A 23,990-nucleotide genomic window follows, 5' to 3' on the forward strand; every position below is an offset into this window, starting at 1 on the left:
GAATAAACAAAACATTCATTTTGGGAAAAACCCCAAATCATCAGACACAGCATCCAAAACAGACCATTTTCTCCTGCAGTCGGCACATTTTGGTTTTGCATTTACAAGTAATTTTTGAGAATTGTCTGCAAAAACATTTCTCACAAAAGGAAGGCAGTTTGGTTTGGGGACATCTTCGTTCCACATTCTCTTACAGAGCTTACATGGCACCTCTCTCTCCATTCTCCAGCCAGCCTGCTAAATTCCAGGCTTATTTACAACAAGCAATCTAGACAGACCAGAAATGTCCTGCTAAAAAAAATTTCATAAATAGGGACTCCCTGGTATCTTTCCACTGATAAATACTATGAGATTTATAAGAAAGTCTGGTGAGGTCATTTTTCCCTCTGTGGGTCTTAGGAAGGGAAAAAATTAGTCACAGGCTGGCTGTTAATACCTTCCCTTCTTTTGGCTCAGCTTCTATGCTTGTATCCGAGGTTCAAAATGTAATCAATTATAGGATTACAAGATTATCTGAAAAGTTCCTGAAATGGCCCTACACATATTTGCTAATCTATTCAGAATTATTTCTGAAGCAATAATGGAACCAAAACACCCCCCACCATTTTTTAACAAAAATAGCTTTGTGTTTCCAGGCCATATAAGTCAAATCATGTATTCAATTACATTATTTATTAGGTAAGTTTATTTTTGATAAAATGGTTGAATCTAAAATTAAAACTTCTAAGTTATTTTAAAAATCCATAAGGGAACTGCAATTTTGGTAATATGAAATCTAAATTAAAATGTTTTCTTCATAAATACGTAAAGGTTTTTTCTGTATTAATTGTAATAAACGTATCTTAAAATACATAACTAGCATCTCAAGGAAATTTCCAGATTGCAAAAATACAGAGGGGAAGAAGTATTTGATGGGTTGACTTAGGCTGCCCTGGGTGTGGGTATGTGCCTTGTTGCATAAAGGCTTTGGTTTTCATTTGAAACTGCAGAAGATAAGCGCTCTCATTAAAAACAAAAACAAAAACAGAACCCCTTTTGGAAAAATGTGCATCTTTGGTGCACTAAAAATCTCATCCAACAGCATAGAACATCAACAAAGTTTGGGCTCTGGGTAGAGGGAAAGAAAAGTTCTCTTTAACAATTCTTAGTCTTGTACCTATACCTCACACGGGTTTGGGGTCAAATTTACACACACACACACACACACACACACAGAGGGAGAGTAGAAAAAGCAGATTTTTTTTTGTTGTTTAGCCATGTGGAAATCAACCACCAGAAGAACAGAGAAAGAGAACTTAAAAATAGTGACCTAACATTGAAGGACCAGAGAAGGAGATTTTGAGGACTGAATGATTTGCTTCATATCATAAGCCCTCATGGGTGTTTTTTTTAATCATTTCCATATTACTTTGCATAAAGTTAGATAGATAAAGATAGGTAAGTGGGTAATTAGAAGGGAAAAAAAAGAAAGAAACCAATGTGTTGTGTGATCACAGTTAAATCATTCAAATCAGCTATGAAGCTGTGTTTAATCCACTACTTCTAAATTATTCACAAGATCATTTTGACTCTCTAAAGTTCGTAAACAGAGTGCAAATCACCCAAGCAGAAGTCATTTGCTGCTTTTAAGCCAAAGCCCTGACTAGCTAAGGAGTTGCCTGTAGGAATTAACCAGAACAAAATCCTGATTAAACAACTAATTGGCTTGTCTACTAAAGAAAAAGAAAAGGAAAACAAAGTACATTTGTCTACCTTAAGGCACAGTCATAAATACAGAGGGTTTTCAGAACCACCTCAGAGAAGATGTTTAAATCGCTGACAAAAGTCAACAAGGTAAAGCCTATAGGAGAGAACAATGAGAATGAGCAAAGTTCTCATCAGAATGAACAAGACTCTCATCCAAGTAATCAGTCTCAGCAAACCACAGCACAGGTATGTTCTCTACATTCCTATGTGAGCCTTGATTTTCATCATTTCTTATCTGGTAATAGCATTTAATCACTGCTACGATATATGATTGCTTAGTAGTTTTACCTGGCACCATCTGGTAGATGTACTGTGTCAGGCTTATCTTCATTCATTTATATATTCTGTATGTATTTGTTCATAAAAAGAATAATAAATGTTTAGGAGACTATACTAGGATTTGGAAAAGCCAAGTAAGGCCTCTCATTGCTGATTTCCACTTCTACCATCATCCAAAATGAAATCACTTCTCAAATATTAAATTGGTTACTTGATTGAGTTTCAACAAAGAATATCAAGTATCCTGGTCTTCATAAACCACACGTTAACAATAAATTCTCTAGAGCAACAGGAAATCTGTTGGCTCTCATTTGAAAATGATTTTACCACTCAAAGGACATTTGGCAAATCTGGGGACGCTTTCAGTTGTCATAGCTCTGGGATAGGGATGTTACTGGCATCTAGTGGGTAAAGTCTGCAGATGCTGCTAAACATCCTTTCATGTACAGGACAGCCCTCCACAACTTAGAATTATACACTACACAGTTTTAATACTGCCAACGTGGAGGAACTTTACTTTAAACAAGTCTTTTCACAAGTTCTAAATATATTTATCTGAAAAATGTATATGATGATTTCTGCTTTGTTATGAGAACTAGAGACAGTAATATATAAAGCACACGGTGGGTACTTTGCAAGTGGTCATTATTAATAAGAATTTGTGTTTCTGTGACAGGTCTAAGTCCAAAGTGATCATTACAAGAGCAATATTTGCTTAGAACTATCTAGAGAATAATTTTCATGAATTACTCACTAGAATTATCTAAAAGAGCTACAGAAGATTTTTAGAGCAGTATTTTCCCGTCTGAAAGAGCTGGATGAGAGACGTCAAGTACAAGCAGGAGTGCTCCTCAGGGACTAGGGGAGCATGGTCCAATGGTTCGGGTTTAAATGAGCCCAGAGGATAGACAACACTGAGATCATTTAACATTGGCAGTGGAAAACCCGCCTTCCTTTTCTGATTAATGTTGACTGCTTTGCAGTAGAGAGGAGATGAGGAGGATTGTGTTAGGATTGCTTCGTGAGAGTGCCCTTGACTTCTTTCTAATTCTTATGTCAAAATAAATTCTTATGTCATACTAAAAGTTATTTATATGTTGAAGAACTCGTTTTATGTCACAAATATTGAGCTGGTACTTCCCTTCAGCTAGTCTTGCTGTGTTTTGCTCTGGGAAAGTCACTACATTCATCTTTAACCCTTGCCTACTGTGATTATTTTCCAAAGGAACACATAAAAGCAGATATGGCTAATATATTATTCTCTTGGAGAACATTGTAGCTAACAGCAATTACTATGTGCCAAGCAAGGTGCTAAGCCCTTTTCTAGCGCCACTGTATTTAATCCTCAGGACAGTCACAGGTCCTATTACAATTTGCTCCTTACACATAGCTAGCAAATGGCAGAGCCTGGATTGGAACCAAGTCCTATCTGACTTGAGCACCTGAGAGCTAAATCACTAGACTATACTGCTTCAAACCAGGAGGGATATTAGTTGAGTCAACTTTTAAGATACTTTGCTTGCATGATAAAGGGATGTTAGAGAGAAGGGGAAAAAAGCACAGAAACTTCTAAAAGAGTTGTCCTTCCTTTCAAAACAGGAATACTGGAGAAGTACTTAGATTAGGCACAGGTAGAGCACCCCTTAGGTATATCCCATGCCATTCCAACAGCCATAATTTGTGGATATTAATCATGAAGTCTACTGGCATCACATTAGATTTTTTTTTTTTTTTTGAGACAGAGTCTCATTCTGTTGCCCAGGCTGGAGTGCAGTAGTGCGATCTTGACTCACTGCAACCTCTGTGTCCTGGGTTCAAATGATTCTCCTGCCTCAGCCTCCTGAGGCTGGGATTACAGGTGCGTACCACCACACTCAGCTCATTTTTTGTATTTTTAGTAGAGATGGGGTTTCACCATGTTGGCCAGGTTGGTCTCAAACTCTCGACATCAGGAATTCTGCCCACCTTGGCCTCACAAAGTGTTGAGATTACACGTGTGAGCCATGGCACTTGGCCATCTTTTATCTTAAAAGTCATATCTGGGGAATTATTTGCATCTGTTCTTTCCAAGAACATGTGGGTATGGGAAAAAATAGTTTATCTCCAATTTCAAATACGCTAAATGTTAAAAATGACAGAAAGTTAAAATCCTGTTTTCTTTCACGGAATTTGACCTTTCAAAATGGCATTTAAACAATAAACCTCTGAACTATGAATAAATGATTAGAGTCTTATAAGAAAATATCTAGGAATAAATATATCAATGTATTTTTTTTAAGGAGTCATTTAAAGAGTGAATTTACAAACCAAAATGTCATGGGTAATTCCCACCTATCAATAAACAGTAATTCAAGAACTGCAAATCAGTCTAACCTAAACTCTCTCTTACCCCAGAAGAAGACACTGTTCACATAAATCTACATTTGTACACACATAAAGACTATGATGGAAATGTTTATGAATAACGTCATAATGATGCAAAAAGACTTGATTGAAGTCAGAAGACTTTTTCACTTTTATAAATTGTTCTGGACTTATACCTTTCTAGCTAGGTTCATATAAACTGGCCACTCAATCAATTTCATATTCAATAACATAATAATATTAATAATAGCTGCCTCGCTATTATTATACCATATTAACGTATACCGTTATTGTGAGGCTTAAGTGAAAATCAGCCAATTAATTCATTTTTTAGTTTAAAATGCTTCTATGACATACAGGGCTTATAAATAATGTCAAAACTCCATAGCAGGCACACAGGACTCGCAGTGTCCTTCTGGTCCCTGCCTACTCTCAAGCCTCATCTACTCAGCCTTTGTCCCATCCAACTGCTCCCACTGTAGTCTCTCCCCCCATCTATGTACAGTCACGCCTTTGGCTTTTGCTAAACCTGCATTATCTGCCTGGAATGTTTTCTAAGACCTCTCCATGTGGAAAACAAAAATCTTATCTTTATAAAGTCAAGAGTCACTATCTTTGGAATAGCTTCCTTTCTTTCCCTTCTACTCCAGTAGAATTGACCACTTCCTGTTTACGCCCCATCCTTATCCTCTACAGACGTTGATTCGTCACCTGCATTTTCTTGCACTTAACATTTTTGTGTGTTTGTTTCCCCTTCTAGACTGTGCATAGCTTAGGAGTCAATCTTTATGTTCTAACCTCATATCTTGTTTCACTCTGCCCCCGTAGGAACATCCTGAGGCACACATTAGCCATGTCTATTGTGACATGACGGCATTTCAAAGGAAAGCTTAGATGATCAGACAAATGATGAGGCAGAAGCACATGAAATCATGGAGAGAAGAAAGGGAGCTTTGTGTGAATGGGACCAAACTGCCTTCTCTCCACTATTTTAAGTTCTGCCATGAAAGACCTAGACCAATGCTAGGCCTGTGGCAAGTAAAGACCAGAATTGAAGAACTGTGAGCAAGAGAAACACATAATCCACCCTGAAAAAACCAGAGGGCTCCTGTGACTAACAAGCTGTGGAGGCTGAGGTTGATTATTCAATAGTAGGCCACGAATGCCCATTTTAAATGCAAGAATCATTTTTAGTGCATCATAAATAGTCAATTTTAATGATCCCATTAACAATTGAGTGGAAAATGGTGTTACATTTTACATTCAACTTCATTTTCATGTAAATTCATCACATACAATCTCTATGTTTTTTCTCAAAGGAACAAAACAAAGGTGAAGAGAAATCTCTCAAAACCAACTCGACTCTAGTCACGTCTGAAGAGCCACACACCAACATACAAGGTCAGAATGCAGTCTGCAAAAAAAAAAAAAAAAAAGCAAAATACGTATTTATCTGAAATGTGTTGTCTATTGAAATATTTGTCCTTGACTAGGTGAATTATCTAGGGTTATCTGCGGTTATTTGAAGATCTGAATATTTACAAAAACTTTATATTCTCACTCAGTAACTCATTTGTCCATGCAATAGATGCATTTTCATTACCTGACATGTGCCAGCCACTGTTCCCTGGGCCGGAGGTGCAGTGATGAGCAACACGGTCAGAGTCTGAGGTTACATAGAGCTTGTAGTCTAAAGAAACACATCACAGATAAGTAAGCACATTGTGAACGATGCAATTTCAGACACTGATAAGCAATATAAAGACATTAAAATGAATGTGGATTGAATACATTTAAAGGTTTAGCATTCACACCTCTGCTCCCTCCTGCTAAACTCTCTCCAATAGAAGGCTCATTTACTTCTAAGGCTACCACACTTGTTTCTAAATCCATATCAGGTCAATTTCTTTTTTAAGACTGTCAATATTTTTCATATCACCACTAGATGTACACAACAGTATTTTCTGCTGCATCACAAAGAAAACATGTCTAAAACTAAATTCCTTATGTTCTCTTACAAATACGCTCCCTCTCCTGATTTACTTCTACCCCTGGTACTATCATTCTTCAGCTTCCTAAGCTCAAAACCTCACTCAGGTTTTATTCCTTTATCTAGGATGTCCTATAAAGAAAATTAGTCACCAAATCTCCTTTCATAAGGACCCTGAAACCCACTTCCTTTTTTATTTATTTTTTTTGAGATGGGGTCTCACTCTGTCGCCCAGGCTGGAGTGCAGTGGTGCAATCTCGGCTCACTGCAAGCTCCGCCTTCCGGGTTCAGGCCATTCTCCTGCCTGGGCCTCCCGAGTAGCTGGGACTACAGGTGCATGCCACCACATCCAGCTAATATTTTTTTTTTTTTTTTTGTATTTTTAGTAGAGATGGGTTTCACCATGTTAGCCAGGATGGTCTCGATCTCCTGACCTTGTGATCCTCCCGCCTTGGCCTCCCAAAGTGCTAGGATTACAGGCGTGAGCCACCGTGCCTGGCCCACTTCCTTTCTTTCCAATCTCAGCAATACCATCTTGGCTGGGGCCCTTATTAGTAGCTTATGTATGCACTATCCCCAGGCTAAGTGGTTGCTTTTGTTTAGAACTCTATTTCACCAATCTCTCCCCTTGTTACCCAGCCCAAACACTGTTAGCAGATTATTTTCCATTAACCACCACTTTGATCTCAACTTTTGCTCAAGAAGCTTAAGTGTTTGTGTATTGCCTGCAAGACAAAATCTAAATTCCTCCACCTGACTTTGTAGAACTTAATGTGATATATTCCCAGCCCCCCTTCCTAGACCTCTCCTACTTCTCTCCTACTTCCAGTAGGAACACTACCCCCTAACCAAAAAATACAAAAAAATACAAAATGAAAGGGAAATCACTAGAACAGAATATGTTTTGTTAAATAATAAAAATAAAATTTTTGCTGTAAAACTAGCACAAATGTTTTGCTTTTCATCTGTTCAACAAAGTCTGTGTATGATGATTGTTAATGACTTCCTATTTGTACTAAAACAAATATTTGAACTGAGGCACAATTGAGCTTTTACTATTTTACTAGCCCAAATGTCTCATCTTTAAGGAACAAAAATAAGAAATGCACAAAAATTACAAGCAAGATGATAAATTTAAAAACAAATCACAAGAAATGTTTCAAATACACAAATCGCTATCAAGGAATATCCCCACAATCAAAGTACTGAGGCCACTATCCTAAGCAAACTAACACAGGAATAGAAAACCAAATACCTCATGTTTTCACTTTCGGGAGCTAAACATTGAGTACACATGTAAAGATGGGAACAGCAGACACCAGGATCTACTTGAAGGTGGAGGATTGGAGGAGGATGAGGATGGAAAAACTACCTATAGGGTATCATGCTTATTCCCTGGATGATGAAATAATCTGTATACCAAACCCCCGTGACACAAAATTTACCCATGTAATAAACCTTCACATGGGCCGGGCGCAGTGGCTCACGCCTGTAATCCCAGCACTTTGGGAGGCCAGGGTGGGCGGATCACGAGGTCAGGAGATTGAGACCATCCTGGCTAACGCAGTAAAACCCCGTCTCCACTAAAAATACAAAAAATTAGCTGGGCGTGATGGCGGGCACCTGTAGTCCCAGCTACTCAGGAGGCTGAGGCAGAAGAATGGTGTGAACCCGTGAGGCGGAGCTTGCAGTGAGCTGAGATGGTGCCACTGCTCTCCAGCCTGGGTGACAGAGCGAGACTCCATCTCAAAAAAATAAATAAATAAAATAAATAAATAAAAAATAAACCTGCACAGGTACTCCTGAAACTAAAAGGATTTGTTACATTTTCAATTTTTAAATAATACGAAATTCCAGTACCACCTTACTTTAATTTGGAAATGCTACATTAAACCTGTTGTGTAATAAAGAAAAATAAAAAAAAAAAAAAGGACTGCTCTAAACAAATGGCCCCACTCCCATACTTACTTTTCTGTTTAGGAGAAAAGGAAAGAACCTATATGAAGAAAATAACTGAGTTTTACAGAGCTACGTAGAATAAACTTACATAACTGGAGAGAAATATGTGTCCACTTGGGAGGAAATTATAAAGATACTGATTTTTTTCTTAAATTAACTTATATTTATACTTGTTACAGCCTACTCTCTACCTTACAGTGATAATTTTTTTTTAAAGGGGAAGAAAATTCACTTTAGTTTTCTTGATTTGATTTACTTATTTTGAAACACACCTCTCTGTTTTCACGATGCAGATTAGAATGCAGGGAATACATGTTCTTGCACAGACCAGGTGTTTTTGACACTATCTTTCTTTTGTACTTTTATCTCTGCCACAAAGATAAGAAAACAGTATCTTCCAAACAGAAAATCAGCACTGACTTATCCGAGGAGAAAGGGGGAAACAAACAAATGTTCTACAATACATTTTTCAACATGAAAGCAATATAATCATACTTCCTAGCTGATGACTAAAGCTAGACTGTTCAGCTGCTAGATTATCTGATTTAAAATATTTAGGATAATGTGTCACTGAAAGAGGAAATCACTTAATAAGCCTAAAACTCTGTCTGACCCAAACTCACATATATAAAACTTCCACAAATAGTAAGAATCATAAACCAAGAGGATATTGTAAAAAATGTGGTCTTGCCTTTTTTTATCAGTAATTGAAGACCATTATTGAATCTTCAAATTTGTTTAAAAGGAGAAGACCCTTTTGTAGATTATACAACAATCTTGAAGGCATACTCCAAAATGTGATTAACAAATGGAAGTACCAAGGAAGAGAGAAACATTCTGATAATTCAAACTATGATTCTTTTTTTTCTGAGTTACTTTGTAATAATAATGGTTTAAATCTACAGTTCTTTGCACAGAAAAATACAACCTTAATTGGCATAAAACCAAGGATTACACCTTTGAAAAGACAAGTTTATTCTTGTCTTTGTTGTACTTTTTTCAAAGTGTATTTGTAAGCTTAAATTTTTCATAGCTGGTAATAAAAACTCTTTTGTGGAAGTTTCATTTAACAGAGGAGCTATTTGAGTAGAAGGAAAAACTAGTTTCATTTAAATCTGCAGACTTAGCGCGTCTCCAAAGACTTTAATAGGAATAACAGTTATATTTAAGATATTTTGTCTTGAAAAAGCAAAATTATTAGTGTTTAAAGATAGCCTCTGATATGTGCTTGGTATTTTTGTGTTCACTTCAAAACATGCAGGTGCAATGTCATAAAATCTGCAGATGTTGATTTCTGATTATAGAACTCTTATCTTCTGCAGAGCATGGTTTAATTTATATCTGCCATGGAAATGAAGAATGCAACATATTTTGGATTCAAATAAAGATAACTTGCTAAGGTCATCTTTTGATTATAATCATCTTCCTTAGGCATCTACTTCACTTATATTACATTAAATGCTTCTTTAAATAAATGTCTCGGTACCAGTAGAGGATATGTAAGTAATTTACCTAGTGGTTTATGGTACTTTTAAGTGATATATTATTTGTGTAGAAATGGGTCAAAGTTGAGATCCCATTGCTAGCATGATGTGGTAAGCCGATCAATGGCTATCCAAAGTCGTCTACACCATAATCTCTAAAATCTATGAATTTGTTAGCTTACATTGAAGAAAATTGCTAATGTTACTAAGGATCTTGCAATAGGAAGATTATCCCAGATTTTTCAGCTAACCCCAATGTAATCAAGGGCTCCTTATAAGAGTTGAAGCAGGAGAGTCAAAGGCAGGAGATGGGACAGTGAAAGCAGAGGTGGATTGATGCTCTCTGGAGGTGGAGGAAGGGACCAGGATCCAAGGAATGCTATGACCTTTAGAAGCTGGAAAAGACAAGGGAAGGATTGTCTCCTGAAGCTTCCAGGAGGAACACAGCCTTTCAGACATGTTTTAGACTTCTGACTTTCAGAACTATAAGACAACTGACTGTGTTGTTTTAAACCATTAACTTTATGGTGATTGATTTCCGCAGCAATGGAAAACTATAATACATACTGTTTTAAGATAATTCCAACTTGAAATATAAAATGCAACCATTTTTCTCCTGGCTAACACAGTGAAACCCCGTCTCTGTTAAAAATACAAAAAATTAGCCGGGCGTGGTGGTGGGCACCTGTAGTCCCAGCTACCCGGGAGGCTGAGGCAGGAGAATGGCATGAACCCGGAAGGCAGAGCTTGCAGTGAGCCGAGATTGTGCCACTGCATTTCAGCCTGGGTGACAGAGTGAGACTCCGTCTCAAAAAAAAAAAAAAAAAAGCAACCATTTTTAAAATGAAATTGAGTTTTCCTACAATCATGTGAATTCATAGTAAAGGCAGTATACTATACAAAAAATAAAAAAAGAGCATTTGAGAATTTGACACCCCCGAATTCAAATCATAACTGTGCTACTTTCTAGCTCTTTAGTTGAGGCATTTAACATCTTTGAGTGTCATTTTGCTCATGTATAAAATAAGGACAACACTGTTATCAGTGTTGGGTTGTGAGTGAGAATTATATTAGTTAATATATGTAAAGCATTTAGCACGGAGGTTGGTAAATCCCAACCCTGATAGAAACCAGATAGCATAAATGAGGAGCATTCATGCCCTGTCTGAAGAGGTCAGAGGCTACTCAGCTCTGCTAGTCACTGTCACATGGGGATGCAGGTCAAGCTCTGCCAGGTGTTACACCTTGTCAAGACAAACTACAAATACAAATGTTAATTCGAAAGATCTCAATTTTTAAATGTTGATTTTTTGATGTTTAAATATTCCCTTTCTTAAATCACTGGGAACACATAACTGAATTCTTATGAAATTTAGTCCACAAGACCATTCTGTGACCTCTAACTAACCACATGGTAGATATGTAATGTTGTCTGCATTTGTGAACAGTGAAATCCCTAGACAAAATTCTGAATCTGGCAATGCTTTTAGTGATCCTCTTACTTTTCCATTCCTCTTCGCTCATAATCTCCATCTCAGTCTTTGTTTTGTAAACAGATTACAAGTAGGGTGGCCTCCCTGGAACTGCTTGCCAAATAACTTTCCACAGCTAAGACCCCTGGGTTCCAAATCTAGCACAATTCTGGATCTACAGAGGTGTCCCCAGTCTTGCCCAGGTCGCTATCATCTCTCCAAACTGACCTAGACTACATCTCAGCCAACTCTCACTTTGGGCAGCAATCTAAAGCTAAAAACTGCTCTGGAGCTAAAACTGCTCTAAAAAAAAAAATAAAGGTGGCCAGGCATGGTGGCTCATGCCTATAATCCCAGTGCTTTGGAAGCCCAAGACAGAAGGATTTCTTGAGACCAGCCTGGGCAACATAGAGAGACCTGACCTCTACCCCCTAAAATTGTGTTAATTAGCTGGGCATAGTAGCACATGCCTGTAGTCCCAGCTACTCAGGAGAATGAGGTGGGAGGATTACTTGAGCCCAGGAGTTTGCGGTTACAGTGAGCTGTAGTCACGCCACTGCACTCCAGCCTGAGTTACTGAAAGAAACCCTGCCTCTTAAACCATAAATAAATAAAAATATAAAATAAAGTCCAGTTTTTCAGAAAAGGTAGTGCATGTTGAAATAGGAAACCACTCTTCAGTCCTTGGTATTAACAATTATCATATACAATTTAATGTGTCCTATGTGGAATAGAAAGATAACTAGGCCATCTACTGAAATTTAGTTTACAAAAAGCTGTGAAGACTTTGTCGTATAAGACCAACCAGTTTGATTGACATGCATAAGAAGTACTACTATGGTTAATTTTATTTCTATAGTCCACTCCCTGTAACTTTCAGTCCTATTCACCAGCCAAAGGATAAGGTGGGAATACAGACACCCTCCTAAAAATGTATACAACTTTTCATCAAAACTACTCAAGCAGATTTCTCAAAGAACTTAAAACAGAATTACCATTCTGCACCAGCAATCCCGTTACTGGGTATATATCCAAAAGAAAATAAATTGTTCTACTCAAAAGACACATGCACTCTTGTATGTTTATCACTGTGCTATTCACAATAGCAAAGACATGAGATCAACCTAAGTGCCCATCAACAGTGAATTGGATAAAGAAAAGGTGGCACATATATACCATGGAATACCACACAGCCATAAAAAAGAATGAAATCATGTCCTTTGCAGCAATATGGATGAAGATGGAGGCCATTATCCTAAGCAAATTGATGCAAAAACAGAAAGCCAAACACCACATGTTCTCACTTATAAGTGGGAGCTAAACACTGAGTACTGATGGACATAAAGATGGGCACAATCGACTCTGCAGGTTACTGGAGGGAGGAGGGAGAGAGGGGAAAAGAGTTGAAAAACTATTTCACCTTAGAGGAGATGTAAAAAATAAAATAATAACCAAAAAATTAAAGTTAACTGTTGGATACTTTGCTCACTATCTGTGTGACAGGACCATTCACATCCCAAACCTCAGCATCATGCAGTATACCCATGTAACAAACACACACATGCATCCCCTGAATCTAAAATAAAAACTGAAATTAAAAAACAAGACTCCAGCATATGTGTTTCCTTCATCCAAATAGAAATAGTCTTGTGTAGCAAACAATCAGAAGTATTCTTTTAAAATGATACCTGATAGGATGATAAACAAAAGAATTGAGAAATGAATAAAGTTGGTATGACATTTCTGAAAATTTAGTTTAGAAAAATGATAAATGTTACACGCTTTCTAGTCTGAGATGATGAAGAAAATTCCTAACTGCTGGTTTGGCAAGAGACAGAGACATAATCAGGACACCTTCAGTGGCAGGGGCTCATTGTAAGAAAACTTATGGATAACTAGAGCTGAAAAACCACTCAGGGGAGGCTTTCAGACTGAGGCAGCCTAGGAGCTAATTACATTTTCTCCTTTTCCCTCAGTGAATATGGCTTCATTTCTCGTGACCGCTGTTTTCTCTGCATATCTACTCTGGACTGCTCTCATTTCCATTTACTCATTTTCCAGTCCAAATTCCAAAGGGAGCAGTCTGACTGACTTAGATAACAACCATTTTCCCATTCAGCAGAGCCCTTCAGACCAACATCGAGGTTGCCAGCCAGCTGTGGACAGGCCACCCTCTTGAGATTAGGTGCCCAGCATGTGCGTGATGGGGAACCATTCCTGCATGTAATACAGCAGAAAGTTCCCTCGCTGAAAAGAGCGAAGTTTGGCATAGAAAACATACATTTTAAATATTGAATAGAGAACAGGTTCTGACTGATAAAATTACTGTCATTACATGTTTTATAGGCTAAAAACTTAAGAGACCCTAACCAATGTGGATAGGATGGATTTTTTTCCTTTAAAATGCCTTTTATGTTGTAGTTTGAAGGATTTAAATATATTTGCATAATTCAATTAAACTCTGTGCTTTTAGGCTTCTTTCTGCCAAAGAATATAGCTAACTTACGGAAAATTACATTACGGTTTTCTGGTTCCTGGGCTCTGTTAAGTAAATGGAAGGTCTTGCATCATGCCCCACATACGTCAGTGCTATGAAGACCTGAAAGAGTTAATATACCTTTTTCGTTTTTGTTTCTAGCAATTTATTCCAGTCTGGCTCATGGAACACTTTGTGTTTATATTGCATTTTTCTCAAATGGAGTCTTTATCTAATCCTCACAGAAATCCCCAGTACAAAAGTACTTTTTCATTTTATGGATGAGGAAACTGTTATAAAAAAAGAGACTTATCCAGAGTCACATAGAGAATTAGTTATGTAGGGATTACAGGTCTCTGTTCAGTATCCAGCACTGGTAACTCATCATATTCCTTAATAGCTATATATAAAATGTATTTTCTAAATGAATTAATCTCAGTTTTTAAAAAGTCCCTGAAACCTAGCATGACATTGAGAGAGGACTGGATTCCTCCATCCTGACACAGTAACAAAACTACCTTAGATGGATCCACGTTCTTTTTCATTTGGTGATTTGCACATTTCTTTACTTGTGATGATGTATCCTAAAGTCAAAAATCTTCCTCAATACAAAGATCTCTTCAGGACATTATAGGACTTTAAGGCTGCCTAGAGGACACCTAAGCTTTGACCCTATGCAAAGATCCTGTCCTCCCTCAGCACAGGCTCCCTTAGCACAGGCTTAGATTGGCTGGAGGCTCCTGAGTACCGCCAGCCAACAGAGCATTCACTACCTCACAAAGCAGTGCATTTTATGGTTAAACAAATTGCTAGAATGTTTGAGGGTTTTGTATGTTTGTTTTGTTAATTCATTGGTAAGTCCTTCTTCTGCCTTCTAGACCACATGAAATAAATCTATTTTCTTTTCTATGTAACAGCATTTCTATGAATTTGAAGTAACTATTATGTCACTAGTTAATCTTAAATACTTTATACTTTACTAAAAGAGCCTAAGTTCCTCAAACCATTTCTCATATGAGATGGTTTCCATAATTCTCATCCCTTCTGAGTCCTTCTCTGGATTTTTTACGGATTACATGTTTTTAATATAAAGTGTGTCATTTTTCTGTTCTTGTGAATGCCCTTTTAAAATACTCTTTCAGATTCCATTTTATGTGCACTGCTGTAATGTTGTCAACTTCCTCCATGTTGTTTGACAATCTACAAAGATGTAATAAAATTTCAAGTGTGATTAAAGTATTATAGTTAAAATTATTGTAAGTACACTAGATAATCCAGCAACTCTGAAATTAACCACAAGCTGAGTCAAAAATACAACCTCAGGTGCCAGAAAAAAATCATTAATCATACTCTTCTTAAAACTGTTAGTCCTTAACTCCAAATGTTCATTTAGATGAAAATAATAGTATCATTTAGGCATCTAATCGAAGTACCCAGACTTAGTCTTTATTAATGCATCTAACATCCAGTTACTCAGGTACTGGTGGCTCCTAATAAAAGAAGATTTACTTTTGAGACAGAATCCACATGTCTTTGATGTCTTAAGAACTAGAAATTTGACCAAAGTAGTACCATCCCCCACACCAAAGATTCTAACCAGTGAAGGCATTGTCAAGTCTTGTGCTTTTTATATCCATCCAAAACAAGCCAATTGAGTGTCTTTTTAATTTACAATCTTATTCCCATATTAGGTTCTTCCTTTGAATCCCTCCTTTCCAGCATTTATGTAATGTCACTGATAAAATGTGGAAGGTTAATGGATTTCCACATCACTTATTTCCTCACCTGAAGAGAGAAGCAGATGTTTCACACCTGCTCGTGTCTCCATGTTGTGCTGCTACAAGGGGCCAAGGATACTGGAAGTATATTACACAGGCTCAGTGTGAGATGCTGCCAGGCTCAGGATGGAATCAGCCCGGTGTGTGGAGAGCAAACTCTACGTATTTTTGCATATTCAGTAAAGGCAACCATATCACAACACTTTGATTCCAGATTTCACTATCTGCCACAGGCACACATTCCAGGGCAGAATTTAATCAAGTGTACTGATGAGATCTGGCGATTGCTATACAATGTGCAAAGAGCACCACTGGCAGAAAGGCTTACACTATTCATTTGAGCAGCTATTGAAATTGGGAATCCTGCTGTCCATGTGTGAAGCTGGGAAGAAGCACAATGTGCAGTTGACAACACTTCACCCAGATGCCAGAGCAACACTTGCCTTGTATTTCAGATTTCTCTTTCATGATGAGGATGATGCAAACACTCTGACCATCTGTTTGCACAAACAAATAACATGTTGCATGGATAAAAAGACACCCACACTGAACTATAGTTGACAGGCATTCTTTTGTTTTAAGTCCTCATGGGTTTTTTAAGTTGTTGTTGTTGTGCTTTGAAGCCAAGAATAGGAAATAACTGGTTTCTCATGTTCATCAATAAGCTATTAATGAGGATTTATTTTGTAATGAAATGCTTATCCACAAATCAAATCAGGCTGAAATTAATTTATAAATATCCCAGGTTTGTCAAAACAGGGGCAGTGTTATTTTAGAAAGGCTTGGTAATAGCTAGAGAAGATCTGGTAAGTTGCTAAGATCTACCTGGAATTAATTTTATCCGAATGTTATGGTGATAAACAAAAATTATTATTAGGAATGGACAAAAAGAACTACTGCAGAACAGTTGGTCATTTAACTGGTACTAGCAGAAAAGTTAATACTGAAAATGCAATACATACACTGTAGCTTGAATGAGAGATGGAGGAGATATATGATACAGCTTATATCCATGTGGCTTTATAAGAAATAGCCCACCAGGTGCAGTGGCTCCCATCAATAATCCCAGCACTCTGAGAGGTTGAGACAGGCACATTTCTTGAGCCCAGGAGTTTGAAACCAGCCTGCACAACATGGCCAAACCCTGTTTCTACAAAAAATACAAAAATTAACTGTGTGTGATGGTTCATGCCTGTAGTTTCAGCAATCTGTGAGGCTGAGGTGGGAGAATCACTTGAGCCCAGGAGATCAAGGCTGCAGTGAGCTGTGATCATGACACTGCACTCCAGCCTGGGTGACAGAGTGAGACCATGTCTCAAAACAAAAACAAAAACAAAAACCCATAGCCAATAAAAGCCTTGAAGAAATGTTTTACAGTACAGATTGTATTTGTTTTACATTTAGGATTTTTTTTTTCTGATTTTTACTCATATTTCATGTTCTTTATCAATCCTAATTTTCTTTCAGGGTAAGTGCTCCTAGAAACATATGTGAACACAATGATCCATAACATTTTTCTTGGTCCAGACTCCTTTGAGAAGCCCATGATAACTCTAGATCCCCTCCATGTAATAAAAGGTATATACAACATATGGCTTCAAGGACTTCAAACCAAAAATGCACTAGACATCCATGGCCAGCGATTAAGAATTTTGCTTCTAAATATTATACAGTAATTGTCCAAGTGTTTGTAGATACAAAAAAGGATTAGGCTGCCACTTTCACAGACAGCAATGCAAAACGGCAATTTGTCAGAGATCTGATCTATATGATTTTTGTTTTGATTGGGTAAAGACAAATGGAAAAACATGACTTGACCCAAAGACATAAGGAAAACAGATCCTTCTCTCTTATTTTTATCAAAACCTTGTTAGTACAAAATGACATATTGAAAGTGCTATTTTTTTACTCTGAAATCTGTTGGATACTGTAAACTCATTAGCATACCACATGTGCCTGTACAGAAGGGTCCCTATCCTACAAGTTTCAATATTTCACCTAAACGTAATCTTTACACACAGGCTTCAAGGATGTGATTATACTGAGACTTTTGTATCCCAAGTAAATTGGGAATTGGGTTTTTTTCCATTTAAACATAACAAAAACATAGCTAGTACTGTGTTTTCTATCTTCTAGCCAAAAATACTATAATTCAAAAATAAAAGTAGATAGATGCATAATGAATAAAAGTGTCTTGGGAAATCGAGAATTTAAGCTTTCTTAGTCTTAAACTTTTAAAAACTTTAAGGAGTAATTCAATTTTATGATTTCTTTTATTCCTGAAACTTGTTCCTGGAAAGTTCAGTACATTGAAAGATTTTTAGATGGATCTTAGAAATGTTCATATTAAAGGACTGGTATGGTGAAAAATTGTGTAACCCGATCATCCCCTGATTTATCACTTTTGTAAATCCAAATTTTCAATACTGGGTTTGCTTAAATCTTTAAACTATATATATTACAAGAAAATAAGAATGATGATTTGGGCCTCCATTTTAATATCCTAAGCACAAGACATCCAATTAAAAATAAGTTAGAAACTGGATAATGAATTACCATTAAATTGTATTCATTCTTATTTTTCTTTTCTGCTTCTATATTTTCTTTTAATATTAAGTAATTTTAATATTAAAATCTTCTCTATAATCCAAATATTTACCAGTAAGTTGATTATTCTCTGGGTAAATTACAATTTAAACTATATTAATTAGAAATTGTATTTGTAGGCTTGAAGGGAAAAAATTAATTTCTGTACTGAAAATAAAGCTAGTACATATTAGTTTGTATCACTTCTTCAGAAAATATTTCACAACTTAAAGATGGTCAAGCTAAAAACAAAAATTTGATTTCATAAAAATGTAGAATGCAAGTGCTAAATAATGCCAATCACATTTTTTCCTATTTTACTTTTCTGAATTTTATGATGCATCAATTTCACCCCAAAATTATGAATACTTTAGCAAAACTGGAAATGCCTTCTGAATAATGAATTTTTATCCTCAGCTTTGCCAATATCAAAAAGAAATATATTTTATGAACTCTTTATTACATAATACACCAACTTCAATTACAATCATGTGCTACCTAAAGATGCTTTAGTCAATAGCGGACTGCATAAAAGAGGATAGTCTCATAAGATTATAATAACATATTTCAAACTGCACCTTTTCTGTGTTTACATTCACAGACTGACCATTGTGTTAGAATGGTTTACAGTATTTATTAAACTAACATGCTGCACAGGTTTGTAGCCTAGGATCAATAGGGTATACTGTATAGCCTTGGTGTGTGGTAGGCTATAACATCAGGATTTGTATAAGTACACTCTATGATGTTTGCACAACGACTAAGTCACCTAACAATGCATTTTTCAGAATATATCTCTGTCATTAAATAGCACATAACTATATTTTTCCATTGGCCTGAAGGTGTTTATGGGTTAATTCTTCCTGCATAAAGTCCTACTTTGTTTAGCAGAAATCCCAGGGGAGGTGTTCTTGAGAAGACTATTCTAAAACACAAGCAACATCTTTGTAGTTCATGTTGTCAAATATAACTGGGTCAAGAGTGGTGTACATTCTTCTATCTATGTGAATTTTTTTTTCATAGACAAACTCTCCAAGAAAAATTCCTCTGGAGATCTGACCACAAACCCTGACCCTCAAACTGCAGCAGAACCAACCGGAATAGTGCCAGAGCAGAAGAAAATGGACCCCGAGAAAGAAGGTCCAAACAGGTGAGCATTTTAATAAAGCTCAAAACACATGTTAAAGACATTGCTCAGCCTGCCCTAAAGAGCTCAAATATCCACTCTCCCCTTTAGTTGAATATAAGGGCAGAAAAAATTCAATAGTCACATAACACAAGAAAACTGTGTCAGAACTAAAACACTGGTTCTGTGCAGTTCATCGTACCTCACTGGCCAGGCATGGCCACTAACCAATATCTCTAGGTAGCCATTTGGCTATAGGCCAAATCAGAACAAAAATATTGCTGTTACGTATATGAGTCATTGTATCCTTATGGAAACAGCCTATATATTTACTAGGCATGAATTTTAAAAAAAAATGATGAAAATTTTCCAAGCTCACAAATAGCTATTCCAATTCTGTGAATATTTTATAGTTTCAAAAGATTAATTATTATTTCCTTTCATCCACTAAAGAAAGTGTGACACGCTAACTAGGAATAATTACAGAACTGGAACATCTTTATGCCACTGAAGGAACACAGCTTTACAAGTACTTCCCATAAGATTATTGGAAATACTACAAAAGAGATGACAATTGAAATGTGAATCAGTAAATCTGCAATAAATCCCAACAAGGAGGTCCTTCATTTTGCCACTCCTTGGCATGGTATTATGTACCCGCTGATCCAGTTTAAGTGGCTTAACTATAGTTGATATAATTGCATTTATTTATGAAACAATAAAAGCATATTCTTCTTATTTAATAGACAAAAAGAGTTGTCACTTATAAAGAAGTTAAAAGTACCTACTCGTCCATTCCACTCCGCCCCACCCCACCTTCTCTCTCAGCAGTGCCTCTACTGTGTTAAACCATCTGCTGTCAGTAGGAGTCATCGTGATTATCTGGGACCCGGGGAATTGCTGAATGAACACTTGGCATCAGAAAGAGAGAATGCCTTTTCGATAAACACAGATTTGGCTATACGAAAATAAACACAAGCTCACTCTACCACACACACGCACATGCATACACACTTGTGCACATAAACACAATGTTATTTGACAAAAATAAAAGTTGACATAGTATTTTGGCAGAGAGATGTTTAAACTCTGAGGGAAGAACTGGAATCTAACAACAGAACAACTAATTATTTATATTTTATCTATAACTGTTGTTGTTTACAGGATGATTTTCAGTCCTATTAGTGGATCATCGTTATCTTCACTCAACAGATAAGCAACCAAGATACTGAAAGGTTAACTCATTTGCCTATAGTAATAGAGTCAGCTCTCCTAATATTAGACCACAAAAGATTTGAATTCCCAAAGAGAACTTTTACCTTCCTCATACCAATACACTCCTAGCCTTCCAAACGAATCTCCCTTTCTAGCATTAATTTCAATATGTTTATTTTTTATAATAACCCATGGCAATTGATAGATTTTCAAAGGACTGAAGTTGAAGCCATAACTAACAATTTGGGGGATAAATTCTTCTTAATCCTCATTCCTTCCTGGTTTTTTTTATACTCTTCTGAAATGCAGAAGTGGAAACCTTTCAGTTACCCAGGGGTCAATCAGCATAGCTCAAAAACACAAAACTTTTTGACATGACCTCTAAGACCCTGCCTGGTCTGTCTCTCACCTATTTTTACTTTCTCCTCTCCCAACACACAACCTCCCCAACTCTCTGCTCCAGTCACACCTCTTCTATTTCAGTGTCTTGTATTTGTCATGTTCCCTCCTGTCGCGGGCTTTTGCACATACTACTTCCTCTGCTTGTTCTATTCTTTCCTCCCCTGATCACCTAATTAACTTCTATTCATTCATCAGATAACAGCATGACCATTACTTCCTTTGTAAGGCTTTCCCTGGCCTTCCTAACTAGGCCATGTGCCCCTATTAAAAGATCTCTTTCACAGCATTTATTGCTGATGCATTTTATATGATTATCTGCCAGAAAAATCCATCAGTCTCATTCTCTAAATTGTGTGCTTCATGATGGCAGGGGTCATGTCTGTTTTTGTTGATGATTAGTATCCCCAGTACCCACATTGATGTCTGGCATATGGTAAATATTCAGTAAATATTTAACAAATGAAATGATTGATCCAAACATACTGGATTTGCTTGAACTTCTAGATTTTCAAAACTGTACAGCATCTTCAGGAGGAGACAGCAAGATACAAATGGCTTTCGAAGTCTACCCATTCCTTTCTGCTCAGAATTCTTGATAAAAGCAAGAATAATCAGTCAGCAGATTGCAAAGATAATGAGGAAAAAACACGTAGCTATAAAGCTCTCAATTCCTTACTTCTCATCTAACATGGCTTTTCATCACTATCACTATCCTGAGATGGCAAAACTGTTAAATCCAGAAGACTTTTTTTTAAGTGTTACTTTAGTTTCATGGGTACACATGCAGGTTGATTCTATAGATAAATTGCATGTTGCAAGGGTTTGATGTACATATTCTTTCATCAGCCAGGTAATAAGCACAGTACGCAATAGGTGGTTTTTGACCCTCAGCCTCCTCTCTCCCTCCATCCTCAAGTACGCTCTGGTGTCTATTGTTTCCTTCAATGTGTCCTTGTGTGCTCGATGTTTAGCTCCCATTTGTAAGTGAGAACATGTGGTGTCTGGTTTTCTGTACCTGTGCTAGTTCACTTAGGATAATGGCCTCAAGCTCCATCCATGTTGCTGCAAAGGACATGATCTTGTCAGAACACTTTTTAATGTCCTCCTGGCTACAAGACAGATAGCAAAGTGGTTTGAGAAGTATTAACAAACTGAGTAGACCCAAGTTAGCTTAAAGTTCTGCTTTGTCATTAAATGGTTGTTCACATGTTTTCTCAGGATTGGGTGAAATCCTTCAGCTGCACTGAAGGAACAACTTGAAAGGGGCATTAAAGCTCCAGTATCACCTTTGACAAAAATTAATGGTAATCTTAAAGTTCAATACCATGTAGAACTGACCAAAGTTTTCTGTTCTGATCTCATGAGCAATAACAGTTACCATATCTAGACTTTTAGAGTCAGAGTTTTTATACATTATAATAAAATATCAATGATAAAATAATTATTGAAATTATTACTTCACAATGCTTTTGATGAGTAAAAGATCACCTTTATATTTTCAGTTGTTAAATATCAGCATCTTTAACCTTGGGCAAGGTCAGGTTTGAAAAGCTCTTTCTCCTAGAAAAAAATTAAGTATTTGATTGATTGCAGGAACTCAATATAGATGCTGTGTGAGTGACCAGTTCTCACCTCGATTTTTTAAATTTGGAAAATTTAAAAGAAGTTTCCTTATTGTAAGTGCAATTACTTTATCTTCTCATGTAAGCCTTGAGCTGAATAGGGATTATTTTGTCTGGACTGATCAATAGGTACTGGGGAGAAGGCATAGTGTGGATTTTGGTGTCAGTGTGTGAGAAGTACAGTGTGATATTATTGATCACACCCTTAGTTTCTGCCCTGTTGGGAAGATGGGCAGAAGTGAACATCTAGAGGAGCAGAGACACAGAGATTACCATCTGTATCGGTTAGGGTTCTCCAGAAAAATAGAACCAACAGGATGTATGCATATATAGGAAAATAAATTTATTATAAGGAACTGACTCATACAATTATGGAGGCTGGGAGCCCTAAGATATGCAGTCAGTAAGCTAGAGACCCAGGAGAGCCAATGATACAGTTCTAGTACAAGTCTGAAAGCCTGAGAACCAGAAGAGCCAATAGTGTAAGTTCCAGTTCAAAAAGCCAGCAAACATAAGACCCAAAAGGAAACAATGTTTCAGTTTGAGTCTGAAGTCAGAAAAAGACCAATGTCCAAGCTTAAACAATCAGGCAGGAGTGCCCTCTTTCTCTCAGGAGAGTCAGCTTCTTTGCTCTATGTAGGCTTCCAACTAACTGAATGAGGTTTACCCAAATGAGGGAAACCAATCTGCTTTGCTCAGTCTACTGATTCAAATGTTAATATCATCCAAAATATCCTCAAAGACACACCCAGAATAATGTTTGACAAAATATCTGGGCACATTGTGGATCAGTCAAGTTGACACATAATATTAATCATCACACCATCTCCATTATGTACATAAAGGAATTGAAACTGTATTGGTCCCACTCTTCACCCCCAAAAGCAAACAATTCATTATCTTGTCAAATGAAACACTTAGCTTCTGAAAGACACAGGGTTCACCCCTGTAAAGTTCCACTGATGCCATTTGTCCATTACCAAGAAAAACAGCTTATTTCTGGCACTTTATCTCAGTCCAGTCTTATTTTTTAATATTAAAAATATATTTTGATGGACACTAATGAATAGCAAGCAAAAGAAGATGTGTTTTGCCTGGAAATGTCAAATAGCTACATCTGAAAAAGGAGACAGAGTTGAATGGCTCATAGGTTAAGTGGTTAAATGATGAACAAGCAAGTGAGTGAAATGTTCAGTGCCTGTGACTAGGGTGTGCTGCAAGACTGATTTTACACTATAGTATATGACTTTTTATCACCATTGTTACTCATAATACTGAGAAGGAAGGTTATTTCTATGAATAGTCTTCTTTGTTCATAATAGCAATCAGTCTCTATTTGGGTGGTTTTAAAATAGGCAATCATTTCACAGCAGGAACAATGAGAGCAGAATAGAATTCAGAATCTTATCACCACTCATAAACACTGACGTTTATTGTCTTGTAGCTAGAAAAAGCAAGAATCACTGCAGTAAAGATGCTTAAAAATCCATA

General features: G+C 36.9%; 1 protein-coding gene across 1 annotated transcript in view; it reads left to right on the plus strand.

Annotated features, from left to right (window-relative positions):
• Positions 1-1,713: 1,713 nt before the first annotated feature.
• CNGB3 (cyclic nucleotide gated channel beta 3) overlaps positions 1,714-23,990 on the plus strand; it is a 159,994-nt gene continuing 137,717 nt past the window's right edge. Inside the window, exons 1-3 of the mRNA XM_011937082.1 lie at positions 1,714-1,932; positions 5,709-5,790; positions 19,158-19,284. Of these exons, the coding sequence (XP_011792472.1) occupies positions 1,804-1,932; positions 5,709-5,790; positions 19,158-19,284 (338 nt within the window). The 5' untranslated portion in view covers positions 1,714-1,803. The remainder of the gene's footprint in view (positions 1,933-5,708; positions 5,791-19,157; positions 19,285-23,990) is intronic.

Source organism: Colobus angolensis, unplaced genomic scaffold (assembly GCF_000951035.1).
Source record: "Colobus angolensis palliatus isolate OR3802 unplaced genomic scaffold, Cang.pa_1.0 Scaffold16, whole genome shotgun sequence".
Classification (NCBI taxonomy): Eukaryota; Metazoa; Chordata; class Mammalia; order Primates; family Cercopithecidae; genus Colobus; species Colobus angolensis.